Genomic DNA, 16,845 nt, shown 5'->3' on the forward strand with positions numbered 1-16,845 from the left:
GAAAATAATGGTAAGTCTCTTTAATTCCAATGCAAATAAAATGATATTTTCCCATAGATCTGATTAATTACCTTTTAACTTACATAGCTTCAAGTAATTATTTTATAAAAGTAATAAGACTCTGTGCGACCCCATAGATGGCAGCCCACCAGGGCCTGCCGTCCCTGGGATTCTCCAGGCAAGAACACTGGAATGGGTTGCCATTTCCTCCTCCAATGCATGAAAGTGAAAGTGAAGTCGCTCAGTCATGTCCGATTCTTAGCGACCCCATGGACTGCAGCCTACCAGGCTCCCCTGTCCACAGGATTTTCCAGGCAAGAGTACTGGAGTGGGTTGCCATTGCCTTCTCTGAAGTCATGCTAGATCATTTTTATATTTTAAAGCTTTGGGGACTTACACAAAATCGAAAAACAGGGAAATAAAAGTGTGCTTTCATGTATCTATTATGTATTTTTAACTCCACATGTATTACCTAATCCAAGCTCACTCTGCTTACTGCAAGGCAAGGCAAGCCAATTAACTGTGAGTTTAGCTGTTGAGGCAAGGAATATTGACTTTATGCAGAAAGCCAGCAGACAAAGAAGATAGCAGATTGATGTGTCAAAATAATCATCTAATCGGGGTCCAGATGACAGGTTCTTTTATAGAACAGAGATGAGGGGAGGGTGAAGAAGTAAATTAAAAAGGCCATTAGTTTTGCAGTTATCTCCTGGAATGGCAAGCCTTGGGCAGAGGATGTGATCATTTCTTCCCTCCTGTAGCCGTCCACAAGTGGACAGGGTCCTGAACAGATGCACTTTGATTTAACATTCAGGCAGAGGAGCAGGGTTTTCCGAAGTAGACCAATATGTATGAACAGTATTCTTTCAGTGAACAAATGCAACAGGAAACAAAGGTTAAAGGAAAGAAATATATCCAACACAGAGTAAGTTATTCCCTGTAACATATACATGGGCACCAAAACCTTGGTGGCACCAGAAACACTGGAATATTACTATTAATTGTCTCAAGTGCTTTCTTTCAGATACTGTTTAATTTTTCATCAGCATCTTCCCATATTTTCTACATCATAAAGCAAAGAAGCACCACTTCTTTGTAAAGCAAAGTAAGGCTTAAGAAGACTACTCTGAGAGTAGTAGATTCCTTTCCCTGGAGCAAGAACAGCATGTCATTGGAGAGCTGCAGCTACCTTTTGCCCACAAGGTGGAGTGACTCACGGATAGAAGATGCCAATGATCACCTCCCCAACACTGGCAGAGGCTGTAGAAGGTGTCGTTTTTATTCTTCAACTCACAACAAACTCTTCAAAATCCATCAGATTAAATGGCTAAAGTGAATCTTACTTTTGTCACTGAATTCATTCTCAAGGGAATTACAGAACGGCCAGAGCTTCAGGTCCCCTGCTTTGTGGTGTTCTTGGTCATTTATCTGGTCACGGTGCTGGGCAACCTGGGCTTGATTACCTTGATCAGAACTGATGCTCGACTGCACACGCCTATGTACTATTTCCTCAGTCACTTGGCCTTTGTTGATCTTTGCTACTCCTCTGCTATCACACCAAACATGATGGTGAACTTTGTCGTGGAGCACAATACTATTGCTTTCTATGCTTGTGTGATGCAACTGGGCTGTTTTCTCACCTTCATGATCACGGAGTGTTTCCTCTTAGCTTCCATGGCCTATGATCGCTATGTAGCCATCTGTAGTCCCCTGCATTATTCCACACTGATGTCAAAGAGAGTCTGCATTCGACTAGTGGCAGTTCCATATGTATACAGCTTTCTGGTTGCCCTGTTCCATACCATCATCACCTTCCGTCTAACCTACTGTGGCCCCAATGTCATTAACCATTTCTACTGTGATGACCTCCCTCTCTTGGCTCTGTCATGCTCAGACACACGCATGAAGGAAATTCTGATCTTTGCCTTTGCTGGTTTTGATATGATCTGTTCGTCTTCCACTGTCCTCACGTCCTACCTCTTCATCATCACCACCATCCTAAGGATCCGCTCTACCCAGGGGCAACTCAAGGCCATTTCTGCCTGTGGATCCCACATGGTGGCTGTTACTATTTTTTATGGCACGCTGATCTTTATGTACCTGCAACCCAAGTCAAACCACTCCCTGGACACAGACAAAATGGCATCTGTGTTTTACACTGTGGTGATCCCCATGTTGAACCCACTCATCTATAGTCTAAGAAATAAAGAGGTGAAGAATGCCTCCACGAAAGTCTTGGGAAAAGGTTGTGAAACTTTAAAGATATTAAAATTAAGAAAATAATAATAATAACATTACATTAAATACAAGAAGAAAAATAAGTCAGTCTTTCCCGTTTGACATTGCTTGTAATTTATTTACCAGTAAACTGAAAATGTGGTTATTACTTCAACAGACCCTGATAATTACTACAAGGACCCAGGTCAATTCTGGAAAGTCAATTTGATTCTGAGTCATGCTCAGACCCTAGTAGCATTTAAAGACCATGAAATCATCTTCAAAAACAAACACAAATACACTCCCAAACACATATATATGTATCCCAAACAAAGGTAGCAGCATCTTTTTCTTAGAACTCAGGACTCTAGAACCGAGACTGCATGAGTTTGAATTCTATCTTCTTCTTTTATTAGCTGTGAAACTCTGGACAATTGACCTGAAGTCTGCATGACTCTCTTCCAACTTTACAAAATAATGGGAGCCAGATGGTTGGTTTTGAAGATTAAACAGGTTAATGTTTATGAAAGGCTTAGAACTGTATCCTGTTATAGTAAGTGCTATGCCTGCTAAGTCACTTCAGTCACGTTCAACTCTCTGTGACTCCATGGACTACAGCCTGTCAGGCTCCTCTGTTCATGGGATTTATTGGGCAAGAATACTGGAGTGAATTGCCATGCCCTTCAGGGGATCTTCCTGACCCAGAAATCAAACCTGCATCTCATATGTCTCCTGGAGGCAGATTCTTTTCCACTAGGTCCACCTGGGAACCCCTAAGTTCTATGTGTTGTTATATAAATGCTTTTATGTGTAACTAAATATCAATCAGTTAAGTTCTCAAAAGTGTATCAGTCTTAAATAAGAAAGACAAAGCTTTTAGATTTCTACTACCTTCCAGGACTTTAATCACCTAGTTGCACTGAATCCTATATATCAAATCTACTGGAGTGTAAGGTTTCACTTCTAGGTCTCAATAATTTATAAATTGTCTAAGGTCACATAACTAATAATAGGAATATTCTAAGTTCAAACTCAAGTCTATTTGAAGTTTGTTTTCTTAACACTTTGTATGTTAAGAGTAAAGGGTATTATAGATTGCACTCTTAGTCTCCCAGTCATGTCCAGTTCTTTGCAACACTTCGGACTGTACCCTACCAGGCTTCTCAGTCCACTGGATTCTCCAGGGAAGAATTCTGGAGTGGGCTGCCATTTCCTACTCCAGGGGATCTTTCCAACTCAGGGCTTGAATTTGCCTCTCCTGTGTCTCCTGCACTGCAGGCAGAATCTTTACCACTAGAGTCACCTGGGAAGCCCTAATTATAGATCACTGTGTTATTGTTATTTAGTTTGCTAAGTTTTGTTAGATTCTTTGTGACCCCATGGACTGTAGCCTACCAGTTTCCTCTGTCCATGGGATTTCCCAGGCAAGAGTACTGGAGTGGGTTACCACTCCTTTCTCCCGGGGTTCTTCCTGACCCAGGGATCGAACTCAGGTCCCCAGCATTGGCAGGCAGATTCCCAGCTGGGAAACCTAATTATAGGTTATCTGTACTTAGAGGTGTCATTATCATATTTTTACATATAATTGGAAAACATGGTTTATAAGAAATTATATTTTAAAAATGAATAAATTCTCATATGTTCAAATAGAAATAATCTTAGCCTACAATGTCATTTATTCAATCACCCTTATAGGATCATGACATGAAATTTAAAAATTAGTTATTCTAAGTTCTTTTATTATTTTGACAGTTCATAAAAATTAATTAAATTACTGATTTAATATTATCATTTTACCATTTTGGAAGGTGACTTTGCTAGTTACAGTCATTATATAAAACACAGTTTGAAGTTTGTAATGTTGTTGTTGTTTAGTTGCTAAGTCATGTCTGACTTTTTGTGACCCTATGGATTCTAGCCCACCAGGCTCCTCTGTCCTTAGCATTTTCCAGGTTAGAATACTGGAGTGGGTTGCCCTCTCCTTCTCCAGGGGATCTTCCCAATCAGAGATCAAACCTGAGTCTCCTGCACTGGCAACTGAATTCTTCACCCCGAAGTGATAGGGAAGCCTTGAGGTATATTGTACAAGGGAATTATTTCCTCTTCTGCACGTAATTTGTAAGAAACCCATGTATGTTCCCATGAAATGTGTTTAGAATCTTGTGAGTTGAATGAATCCCCAGATTTTTAAATCAGGTTTGACAGAGAACATGGTGTTTCTAGTCACTGTACTACACCTTGTGAGTGCATATTTATCTGATGGATATTCACACATATTCTCACATATCACATACAAAACACAAAGAAGGAACACAGGAAGTTTCTCTTTCACAGGTAAAGAGGTTCAAACCTAAAGAATCTTAATGCTTCACTTGAAGAACTCTGCTCTTCTTATGTTTAACTTTACCTTTTTGCTCCCAATGATTATTTACAATAGCAATGTTGAAACACTAATTGGAGTTTCCATGTCCACACAATTTTAATCCCTTACTATTAGCAGTCATTTCTTAATGTAATCCTGACTTTTCTCAGGGAAATTCAAGAAGAAATTCACATGTAATCAATAGTTATGTTATTCAGCTTCTTCCTAAACAGACACATACAATTCTGTGTGGCCTTTAAAACTGTACTGTGAAACATCATTCCCTCAGCTAAAATATCAAAATCCACATTTTATGCAGTCTTAGGAGCAGCACTTCCCCAGGTTATTCCAGGCCTGCACTCACTCTAGCTGGAGTCAACCTGCCAAAATCACCAGCTGCAAGCAGTGGACACAAGAGATTCACCCACACAAAGATACTCCTTCAAGACAAGGAGAGGTAGATGTTTTGCCTAATTCATAGGAACAGAAATCAAAAGTCAAACATAATGAGGACACAAAGGAATGAGTTCCAGACAAAAGAGCAAAATAAAACCCCAGAACAAACCCTAATGAAATAGTCTTTAGATAAGTGTTTACCTGATACAGAGTTCAAAGAAAAGATCAAAGGAGGTTCACCAAACTCAGAAAATAAATGGAGAGATTCAGTGAGAAACATCAACAGAGACAGAAAATATAAGAAAGAACCAACACAACTGAATACAATAACTGAAATTTTTAAAGATACACACACACACACACACACACACACGAGAGGGAATCAATGTTAGAGAAAAATGATTTGGAAGATAGAATAGTGAAAATCACCCAATAAGAACAGCAACAAGAAGACAAAATTTATAAAAATGAAGAGAGTTTAAGGGACCTCTGTGTCTATATCAAGTATAATAATATTCACATTAAAGGGATCCCTGAGAGAGAAGATAGAGAGATAGGGGCAGGAAATGTATTTGAAGAAATAATGGTATAAAGGTATTTGTTTTCCATAGCTCCAGATATATTTCTAATGAGCAATCATGTTTAAAAACAACTGGACTATATGATGATCTCTTACTTTTACTTGGTTCGTTTCACTTTTTCTATTTCGTAACCAGTGCTCCCATTTCATTTAGTTTATGTTTTCCAATTTCTTCATCTCTTCTTTTTTTTTGGGGGGAGGATGTTCTTTCTTAAACCTTTATCAAAACTAATAGAAAATCTTTTGTATATACTTATATAAATAATATATGTATTTTAGAAAAATTATGAATTTTTGCCTAACTAAAAATTTATGACATTTGATTCTACTTATTTGATTTACTCTGAATAGAATCTTAAATTTCTAATTAAAAAATAAACATGTAATAAAGGTTTACTATGTAGCAGGGAACTATACTCAATATCTTGTAGTAACCTATAATGGAAATAATTTCAAAAATAATACATTAGTATATAAATTTTTTAAAAGGCAGAAAATTACTCTAACATGAGGAAGAAAACAGACCCTTTGGTGCAGAAAGTCAGCTCCTCTCAATTCTTTTCAGTTTCTTTTAATTTTTTTTATTTTAATATAAATTTATTTTAATTGGAGGTTAATTACTTTACAACATTGTATTGGTTTTGCCATACATCAACTTTTCAGTTTCTTGAGTGACAATTGAATTATTTTAAAAAGGACAGCACAGAGGATGGTATGGGGAGGGAGGTGGGAGGGGGGTTCAGGATGGGGAACACATGTATACCTGTGGCAGATTCATGTTGATGTATGGCAAAACCAATACAATGTTGTAAAGTAATTAACCTCCAATTAAAATAAATAAATTTATATTAAAAATAAGAAGGACAGCACACTTTATTTACAACTTATTTTTACGTGATATATTTAAACAAAGACCATCACTCACTTATACAATCTATTTACTAGCAACAAAGAAAAAGAAGAAAAATATCTGACATTTATTGAGTGCTTGCTATTGTTTAGCCTAATTTTGAATTTTATCAGCTCATTTAATCCTCTTACCAATGCTAAGAAATAAGTCATAGGCATTTAAGTTTAATGTGAAAATCAGGATTTACAAAATAAAGAAAGTGAGCTTTAACCCATTTTACATTTTTGAAAATGATAAATAGAAAATATATGAAGTTAAATTTTCTTGAATTATGATTTATTAATTTAACAAAAAATTGTTGTAGAAGTACTAGATTATCAAGAATATGTTTAGAATGTAAATATTCTGATGAGTTTAATTTTTGTTGCTTATGTATAAGTACTTCATATTCCCTCAATTATATTTTTTATTTACATACTAGTTCAGAGAAGCCCATGCTTTAATATAGTTTGCTTCATACTAACATTACAGTGTTATCTATGAAGAAAAACTATTAGTAATTATATATTTATAGACTGATATTTTTCCCTCAGACTTTCTTCTTGTCACTTAATTTGGTTTTTAGATAAATTAAGCATCAGTTCAGTTCAATTTAGTTCAGTCACCCAGTCATGTCCGACTCTTTGCAACCCCATGAATCGCAGCACACCAGGCCTCCCTGTCAATCACCAACTCCCAGAGTTCACTCAGACTCACGTCCATCAAGTCAGTGATGCCATTCAGTTATCTCATCCTCTGTCATCCCCTTCTCCTCCTGCCCCCAATCCCTCCCAGCATCAGAGTCTTTAAGCATAGGATGTTGATATTTTATTATATAAGTAATAATCCAGGCTGAGGACCATTAGAGTTCATTTCTCCTGAATATCTCAACTTACATGAAAAACTCCATGTAGTCCGAGGGACTCTTGAGAGTCTTCTCTGACGCCATAGTTAAAAATGTTTAAAATAGTCACTAAAAATCTGTTTTACCAAACTTAAACTCATTTTTTTCTAGTTGTTAGCTACATGCTTATTAAAGAACTACATAAACTGTTTTGGACTTTTTTTTATTTTTTAAATACCTGTCTCAGTAAAATGTTATAAAAATTAGCTGATACTATCCATTTAAAGAGTTTCATCCAGCACCAGACACACAGAAGATTTAACTGAGTTTATCTCTGTTTTTACTTTGAAAAGTGGAACTAAATAAATTAAATACAATCCTTACTAAACGCAAAAAATAGCTCAAATTTTGCTTCAAGAAAATATATGCTTATTTTAATAGCAGGAATGGAAGAACCAAAAAAAACTCCATAATCCCTCCCAGCATCAGGGTGTTTTCCAATGAGTCAGCTCTTTGCATAAGGTGGCCAAAGTGTTGGAGTTTCAGCTTCAGCATCAGTCCTTCCAATGAATACCCAGGACTGATCTCCTTTAGGATAGACTGGTTGGATCTCTTTGCAATCCAAGGGACTCTCAAGAGTCCTCTCCAACACCACAGTTCAAAAGCATCAATTCTTCAGTGTTCAGCTTTCTTCACAGTTCAACTCTCACATCCATACATGACCACTGGAAAAACCATAGTCTTGACTAGATGACCTTTGTTGGCAAAGCAATATCTCTGCTTTTTAATATATTATCTAGGTTGGTCATAACTTTCCTTCCAAGGAGTAAGCGTTTTCTAATTTCATAGCTTCAATCACCATCTGCAGTGATTTTGGAGCCACCAAAAATAAAGTCTGACTCTGTTTCCACTGTTTCCCCATCTATTTCCCATGAAGTGATGGGACCAGATGAACGGAATCCTCAGTTCAGTTCAGTCTCTCAGTCATGTCCAACTCTTTGTGACCCCATGAATCGCAGCATGCCAGGCCTCCCTGTCCATCACCATCTCCCGGAGTTCACTCAAACTCATGTCCATCTAGTCGATGATGCCATCCAGCCATCTCATCCTCTGTCATCCCCTTTTCCTCCTGCCCCAAATCCCTCCCAGCATCAGTCTTTTCCAATGAGTCATAAAAAGAATGAAACTATACTATTAACAGGAACAGGGATGGACCTAGAGACCATCCCTTCATTCACTCCAAAGTGAGTGAAGTAAGTCAGAAAGAGAAAGACAAATATATAATATCCCTTTATATGTGGAATCTACAAAAATGGTATAGATGAACTTCTTTGCAAAACAGAAATAGAATTACAGATATAGAAAAGAAACTTATGATTACCAAGGTAGGAAAGACAGATGAGTGAATTAGGAGATTGGGATTGACATATACACACTGTTCTGTATGAAATAGATAACTGAAGAGAACCCCCTGTATAGCACAGGGATCTCTACTCAGCGCTCTGTGGTGACCTAAATGGGAAGTGAATCTAAAAAAGAGTGGATACATGTATATTCGTAACTAATTCACTTTGCTGTATGGCAGGAAACTAATGCAGTATTGTAAAGCAATTATACCCCAACAAAATTAATAAAAGCAATTGTGATGAAATTTAGGGGCAGTGGGAGCTGGATGGGCTTCCCAGTTTGTGCTGGTGGTAAACAACCTGCTTGCCAAGGCAGGAGAAGCCAGGGCCCCTCTTCCATCCCTGGATCGGGAAGATCCCCTGGAGGAGAGCATGGCACCCCATTCCAGTGTTCTTGCCTGGAGAATCCCATGGGCAGAGGAATCTGGTGGGCTACAGTCCATGGGGTCACAAGGACATGACTGAAGGGACAGCATGCACACATGCGTGGGAGGTAGAATGGCCTTAGAATAGCTCAGTGGTGTGGGCGCTGCACGGCATCTCAGTGGTGTGGGCAGTGCACTTTCAGAGAATAATTAAGCCAAATGTTCAACATGAAACTCTTTGCACTTCTGAAATATAAAATTTCTCTGTCTTAAAGAGTTCATATTGCTGATTCCATTTATATAAAACTGTAGGAAATAAGCAGTCAGACGTGACCGAAGCAACTTAACATGCAGCATGCATGTGAGAATAGCAAAGCAATCAGTGACAGGAACCAGTTGGTGGTTGCCCAGGGTCAGTGGAGGAGGCACCTTGGGGTATGGGACAAACGTGTTCAGCATTTTCACTGTGATGATGTTTCAAAAATTATCAAATTGAACACTTTAAATATGTACACTTTAAAAAGTCATTTATATCAATTTGAAACAAAAATGAAAAGGAATGAAATTGTTTTAATAATGACAATACAATAACTTGTTAGGTTTTATATTTTCATTTTGTTGATTTTAAAATGAAGCATATCACTTTGTCAGCTCTTTTTAAAAAGGCTATATATTCAATAACACTGCTGAAAATAATGTTACTAATTAGATGTAATAGTTAATGCTTATGAAGTGCTTGGCATGTACTATGAACTATGTAAGCCTTTTATAGTCATAATCTTATTTAATCTTCACAATCAGTCCAGGACAAAGGAACTATTACTATTGTAGATGAAGAAACCAAGAAAAAGAGATGTGAAATATAATAATTTACCCAAGATAACAGCTATTACTTGGAAAACTAAAATTGTTGGCCAAACTGTGTGAAGGAAGAGTCCATGTTCCTAATCACAATTGATACAGAACAAGCAAGGAGGTATATGGCAGGAAAGAGCTCTAGTGAACTAAACTGACACAGTGTCAGGATCAGAGTCACCAAGGGCTCAATGTCAAGGTGGCTCTGTTGGTGCTACTCTTTGAGCTGAATGCAAGAGAAGTGTTAGGAAGGTTATTCAGCATGTTGGAAAAAAAAAAAATCTTGCTATTAATCTTTGCCTTATTTTCCAGATTATCTATGCAGCAAACTTGAAATATAAGTTATCAAATGTTGGTCTATCTTAGTATGACCCATATGACATAGAATTCAGATAAAGGCACTTTGCCCGATGTTCCATTTCTTTAATTATGAAGATGTCTTTTCAAACAGGTTGAGATATCTCTATCTCTGTTTCACTCTCTGTCTTTCCTTGTTTGTCTCTTTCTCCTTTTAAATTTAACACCTCAAAATTTACAAAATGCCTTTCACGTGTAAATCACCAAGAATGACAGAGTGGGTAAGACATATTGAGTAAATGTGAACACTGGAAGTGAGGAATTTGACCCTATCATTTATCAGCATTTTGACTCTACTTAAGCCACAAGGAGATCAGCCCTGGGATTTCTTTGGAAGGAATGACGCTGAAGCTGAAACTCCAGTACTTTGGCCACCTCATGCGAAGAGTTGACTCATTGGAAAAGACCTGATGCTGGGAGGGGTTGGGGGCAGGAGGAGAAGGGGACAACAGAGGATAAGACGGCTGGATGGCATCACCAACTCGATGGGCATGAGTTTGAGTAAACTCTGGGAGTTGGTGATGGACAGGGAGGCCTGGCGTGCTGCGATTCTTGGGGTCGCAAAGAGTCAGACACGACTGAGCAACTGAACTGAGCTGAACTGAACTGAAACCACAACTCAGAGTCCTCTGATTCCTCCCTGTCCTTGATTTTTTCAGTTATTTGATAGCCAAATGCAACTTTTCTATAATGCTCTTCAGTGCATTCTTCAGTTCCTGATTCCTCAAGCTGTAGATCAATGGGTTTAACATGGGAATCACTACCATATAGAATGCCAAAGCAAATTAATCTGTGTTCAGAGAATGGCTTGAATTGGGCAGGAGGTACATAAAAATGATTGTTGCATAAAATATGGTGATGGAGGTGAGATGGGAAACACAGGTAGAAAAGGCTTTTTGCCTTCCTTCAGCAGAACGGATCCTCAGAATGGCAAAGAGGATGAAGATATAAGAAATCATCACGATCAGTAGAGAGCAAAGGGTGTTAAACCCAGCAATGATTAACAGCATCAGCTCTTTGACATGAGTGTCAGAGCAAGCCAGAGCGACCAAGGGAACGTCCTCACAGTAGAAGTGGTTGACCCTATTGGAACCACAGAAAGACAAGAGGAATGTTGCGACTGTCTGCACAAGACCCACAACGAATCCATAAATATATGTGCTAGCAATGATCCGATTACAGAGTTTTTTAGGCATGAGGATGGCATAGAGTAAAGGGTTGCAAATGGCAACATACCTGTCATAGGCCATGACTGAGAGCAAATACTGTTCACAAACTACAAATGTGATGAAGCAGCACACCTGGATGACACATGCATAAAATGTTATACTTTTAACTTCACACAGGAAATTCACCAAGGTGTTTGGGGTGACAGACGAAGTAAAAGAAAAATCAATGAAAGCCAGGTGGCTGAGAAAAAAAATACATGGATGTGTGAAGCTGCGGGCTGATTTGTATTAGCACAATCAAACCAAGATTACCCAGGACACTAGCAAAATAGATTACTAGGAACACACCAAAGGGAGTGGCTTGAAGTTCCGGATTATCTGTGAGTCCCAAGAGGATAAACTCAGACACTGCAGAATAATTGCCTTTTGCCATGGTAGAGATTTAACTTTTGCTTTTAACAATAAAACCCCCTAGAGCACACAGTCTGAGTATTCTTGTCTCCCTTAGAGATAATCAAGCAGATGTTGGGAACTGATTCTGATCCACCCTGATCTTATGTTGGACTCATTCAAAGGAGACTCTCCATGCAAATTCTGGTTTCAGAATGAAGTGATTTGTTCTCTGTAGAAGCTCCAAAGTATGAAATTCTGTGGGGTTTGGAAAGATAGAAACATGGCATTTTATTTAAAATCTAACATAATTGAATACTCTATTTTTAATAAAAGAAAATAAAGACAGAGTTATTTGAGCACAAATAATTTTTTTAATTTTTTAAATACTTTAAACAAACATACTAATTCTTTGGAAATTGTTAATTAACAGAAAACAGTAAATTAAAAAAATAATTTCAGAAGGGGTAGTATGAAAGGCAATTTTACTGTGTATGATTATTTTTATTTTATTTTGTTCTCTTACTATGATTTCTAGTTTTCTTTCAATTACTATGTAATTTTTGGGAATTAAAGGGAGAAAAGCCCTTAGAAACATAGATAGTTTGCTTTTTCTGAAATATGCATGGGATGAATAAAAATACATTAAAATAATTCAGAAAACCTATTTATCAAGTGGCTCCTAACATTTAAATGCAAAATAGGAGAAGAAAAAATCAAGATAATTTTGTAGAACTAAAAACTGATTTCTGGTTTATTAAAAGAAACAGCTTTTAATGATATTCATTTGAGCAGATATGTTTGATTTTTAAAATTTTTCTACTACTTCATCTCAGATCATCTTTCCATCAACCCTATCAACTGGTGATAAGCTATCATCTTCATTTTCAGATATGGAAGCTGAGAGTGAGAGCTTAAACCCTCTTGCTGTTTAATTATTAGTGTGGGGTGAAGCAAAATATGGTTTCAGTGTGTTTGCCCTCTGATGCCCTCTTGCAACACACTAAGCCATGCCCGTGGGGCAACCCAAGACGGGCGGGTCATGGTGGAGAGATTTGACAGAATGTGGTCCACTGGAGAAGGGAATGGCAAACCACTTCAGTATTCTTACCTTGAGAACCCCATTAACAGTATGAAAAGGCAAAATTACAGGATACTGAAAGAGAAACTCCCCAGGTCAGTAGGTGCCCAATATGCTACTGGAGATCTGTGGAGAAATAACTCCAGAAAGAATGAAAGGATGGAACCAAAGCAAAAATAATATGCAGCTGTGGATGTGACTGGTGATAGAAGCAAGGTCCGATGCTGTAAAGAGCAATATTGCATAGGAACCTGGAATGTCAGGTCCATGAATCAAGGCAAATTAGAAGTGGTCAAACAAAAGATGCAAAGAGTGAATATCAACATTCTAGGAATCAGTGAACTGAAATGGACTGGAATGGGTGAATTTAACTCAGATGACCATTATATCTACTATTGCAGGCAGGAATCCTTCAGATAAATGGAGTAGCCATCATGGTCAACCAAAGAGTCCGAAATGCAGTACTTGGATGCAATCTCAAAAACGACAGAATGATCTCTGTTCGTTTCCAAGGCAAACCATTCAATATCACAGTAATCCAAGTCTATGCCCCAACCAGTAATGCTGAAGAAGCTGAACTTGAAAGGTTCTATGAAGATGTACAAGACCTTTGAGAACTAACACCCAAAAAAGATGTCCTCTTCATTATAGACGACTGGAATGCAAAAGTAGGAAGTCAAGAAACACCTGGAGTAACAGGCAAATTTGGCCTTGGAATACGGAATGAAGCAGGGCAAAGACTAAGAGAACTTTGCCAAGAAAATGCACTGGTCATAACAAACACCTTCTTCCAACAACACAAGAGAAGACTCTATACATGGACATCAGATGGTCAACACTGAAATCAGATTGATTATATTCTTTGCAGCCAAAGATCAAGAAGCTCTATACAGTCAGCAAAAACAAGACCAGGAGCTGACTGTGGCTCAGACCATGAACTCCTTATAGCCAAATTCAGACTGAAATTGAAGAAAGTAGGGAAAACCACTATATCATTCAGGTATGACCTAAATCAAATCCCTTATGATTATACAGTGGAAGTGAGAAATAGATTTAAGGGCCTAGATCTGATAGATAGAGTGCCTGATGAACTATGGAATGAGGTTCGTGACATTGTACAGGAGACAGGGATCAAGACCATCCCCATGGAAAAAAAAATGCAAAGAAGCAAAATGGCTGTCTGGGGAGGCCTTACAAATAGCTGTGAAAAGAAGAGAAGCAAAAAGCAAATGAGAAAAGGAAAGATATAAACATCTGAATGCAGAGTTCCAAAGAATAGCAAGAAGAGATAAGAAAGCCTTCCTCAGCAATCAGTGCAAAGAAATAGAGTAAAACAGCAGAATGGGGAAGACTAGAGATATCTTCAAGAAAATTAGAAATACCAAGGGAACATTTGATTCACAAATGGGCTCGATAAAGGACAGAAATGGTATGGACCTAACAGAAGCAGAAGATATTAAGAAGAGATGGCAAGAATACACAGAAGAACTGTACAAAAAAGATCTTCATGACCCAGATAATCACGATGGTTTGATCACTGACCTAGAGCCAGATATCCTGGAATGTGAAGTCAAGTGGACCTTAGAAACCATCACTATGAACAAAGCTAGTGGAGGTGATGGAATTCCAGTTGAGCTCTTTCAAATCCTGAAAGATGATGCTGTGAAAGTGCTGCACTCAATATGCCAGCAAATTTGGAAAACTCAGCAGTGGCCACAGGACTGGAAAATATCAGTTTTCATTCCAATCCCAAAGAAAGGCAATGCCAAAGAATGCTCAAACTACCGCACAATTGCACTCATCTCACACGCTAGTAAAGTAATGCTCAAAATTCTCCAAGCCATGCTTCAGCAATATGTGAACCGTGAACTTCCTGATGTTCAAGCTGGTTTTAGAAAAGACAGAGCAACCAGAGATCAAATTGCCAACATCCGTTGGGTCGTCAAAAAATTAAGAGAGTTCCAGAAAAATATCTATTTCTGCTTTATTGACGATGCCAAAGCCTTTGACTGTGTGGATCACAATAAACTGTGGAAAATTCTGAAAGAGATTGCAATACCAGACCACCTGACCTGCCTCTTGAGAAATTTGTATGCACGTTAGGAAGCCACAGTTAGAACTGGACATGGAACAACAGACTGGTTCCAAATAGGAAAAGGAGTCCGTCAAGGCTGCATATTCTCACCCTGCTTATTTAACTTCTATGCAGAACACATCATGAGAAACGCTGGGCTGGAAGAAGCACAAGCTGGAATCAAGATTGACAAGAGAAATACCAATAACCTCAGATATGCAGATGACAGCACTCTTACGGCAGAAAGTGAAGAGGAACTAAAAAGCCCCTGGATGAAAGTGAAAGTGGAGAGTGAAAAAGTTGGCTCAAAGCTCAACATTCAGCAAAGGAAGATCACGGCATCTGGTCCCATCACTCCATGGGAAATAGATGGGGAAACAGTGGAAACAGTGTCAGACTTTTGGGGGGTGGCTCCAAAATTATTGCAGATCATGACTGCAGCCGTGAAATTAAAAGATGTTTACTCTTTGGATGAAAAGTTATGACCAACCTAGATAGCATATTCAAAATCAGAAACGTTACTTTGCCAAACAAAGGTCCGTCTAGTCAAGGCTATGGTTTTCCAGTGGTCATGTATGGATGTGAGAGTTGGAATGTGAAGAAGGCTGAGAGCCAAAGAATTGATGCTTTTGAACTGTGGTGTTGGAGAAGACTCTTGAGAGTCCTTTGGACTGCAAGGAGATCCAACCAGTCCATTCTGAAGGAGATCAGCCCTGGGATTTCTTTGGAAGGAATGATGCTGAAACTGAAACTCCAGTACTTTGGCACCTCATGTGAAGAGTTGTCTCTTTGGAAAAGACTCTGATGCTGGGAGGGATTGGGGCAGGAGGAGAAGGGGACGACAGAGGATGAGATGGCTGGATGGCATCACTGACTCTATGGACATGAGTCTGAGTGAACTCCGGGGGTTGGTGATGGACAGGGAGGCCTGGTGTGCTGCAATTCATGGGGTTGCAAAGAGTCGGACACGACTGAGAGACTGAACTGAACTGACTGACCTAATATTGAATAAATCAATCAATAAATATGGTAAGATCTCATTTTTTTTATGCCGCCATTAATATCTTTCAGGAATATTTTCTAATTTTTACCATACAGGCTTTCATATTTTTTATATATCTTTAAGGATTTCATAGTTATGATGAATTTATAACAGGTGTTTAACAATTTAACAAGGCTATGATCTTTTCAGTAGTCATGTATGGATGTGAGAGTTGGACCATAAAGAAGGCAGAAAGCCTAAGAATCGATCCTTTTGCATTGTGGTGTTAGAGAATCCCTTGGACTGCAAGAAGATCAAATCAAGCAATCCTAAAGAAAATCAACCCTGAATATTCATTGAGAGGACTGATGCTGAATATGAAGCTCCAAAACTCTGGCCAGCTGATGTGAAGAGTCGATTCATTGGAAAAGACCCTGATGCTGGGAAAAATTGAAAGCAGGAGAATAGGGTGACAGAGAATAAGATAATTGGATGGAATCATCAATACAATGGACATGAACTTGGCAAACTCTAGGAGTTGATGAGGGATAGAACGGCCTGGCGTCCTGCAGTCCATAGAGTAACAAAGAGTCAGACGTGATTTGTCAACTGAACAATAACTACAACATTTAACAATTTCATTTCTAATATTTCATTTGTAGTATATAGAAATAAAAATTATTGTCTGTACTGATCTCTCCTTGACCATCCTAAATTCACCTTTTAATGCAATGCTTTTTTTATATAGCTTATATTTCTACCTGAACAATCTCATCATATACTAATAAATACAATTTAAATTCCTTCTTTCCAATCTGGACTGTTTGGGTTTTTTTCTTTGCCATATTGAATGCCACCTCCATTAAAATGTCAATATC

At 38.2% G+C, this 16,845-nt stretch overlaps 2 protein-coding genes across 2 annotated transcripts; one reads left to right on the forward strand and one right to left on the reverse strand.

The window, feature by feature from the left end:
• The first annotated feature begins 1,323 nt into the window (after window positions 1-1,323).
• On the forward strand, window positions 1,324-2,283 carry LOC147358689 (olfactory receptor 8U3-like). Its single transcript, XM_086342113.1, has one exon. It carries the CDS (start codon window positions 1,324-1,326, stop codon window positions 2,281-2,283), a length of 960 nt encoding a protein of 319 aa, XP_086198239.1.
• An 8,647-nt stretch (window positions 2,284-10,930) lies between these two features.
• Window positions 10,931-11,918, reverse strand: LOC147358690 (olfactory receptor 5AL1-like). Its single transcript, XM_086338700.1, is given in 2 exon segments — window positions 10,931-11,692; window positions 11,694-11,918. Coding segments are annotated over 2 exon segments (942 nt in total). The 5' UTR covers window positions 11,874-11,918.
• Between the last annotated feature and the right edge of the window lie 4,927 nt (window positions 11,919-16,845).

This window comes from Bos grunniens, chromosome 15 (assembly GCF_055505025.1).
Source record: "Bos grunniens cultivar Pamir isolate PY7600 chromosome 15, Bosgru_T2T1.0, whole genome shotgun sequence".
Lineage (NCBI taxonomy): Eukaryota > Metazoa > Chordata > Mammalia > Artiodactyla > Bovidae > Bos > Bos grunniens.

What these genes read in the sequence shown, in the direction of transcription:
- LOC147358689 (XM_086342113.1), top strand. Translation starts at nt 1,324, where the DNA reads ATGGCTAAAGTGAATCTTACTTTTGTCACTGAATTCATTCTCAAGGGA.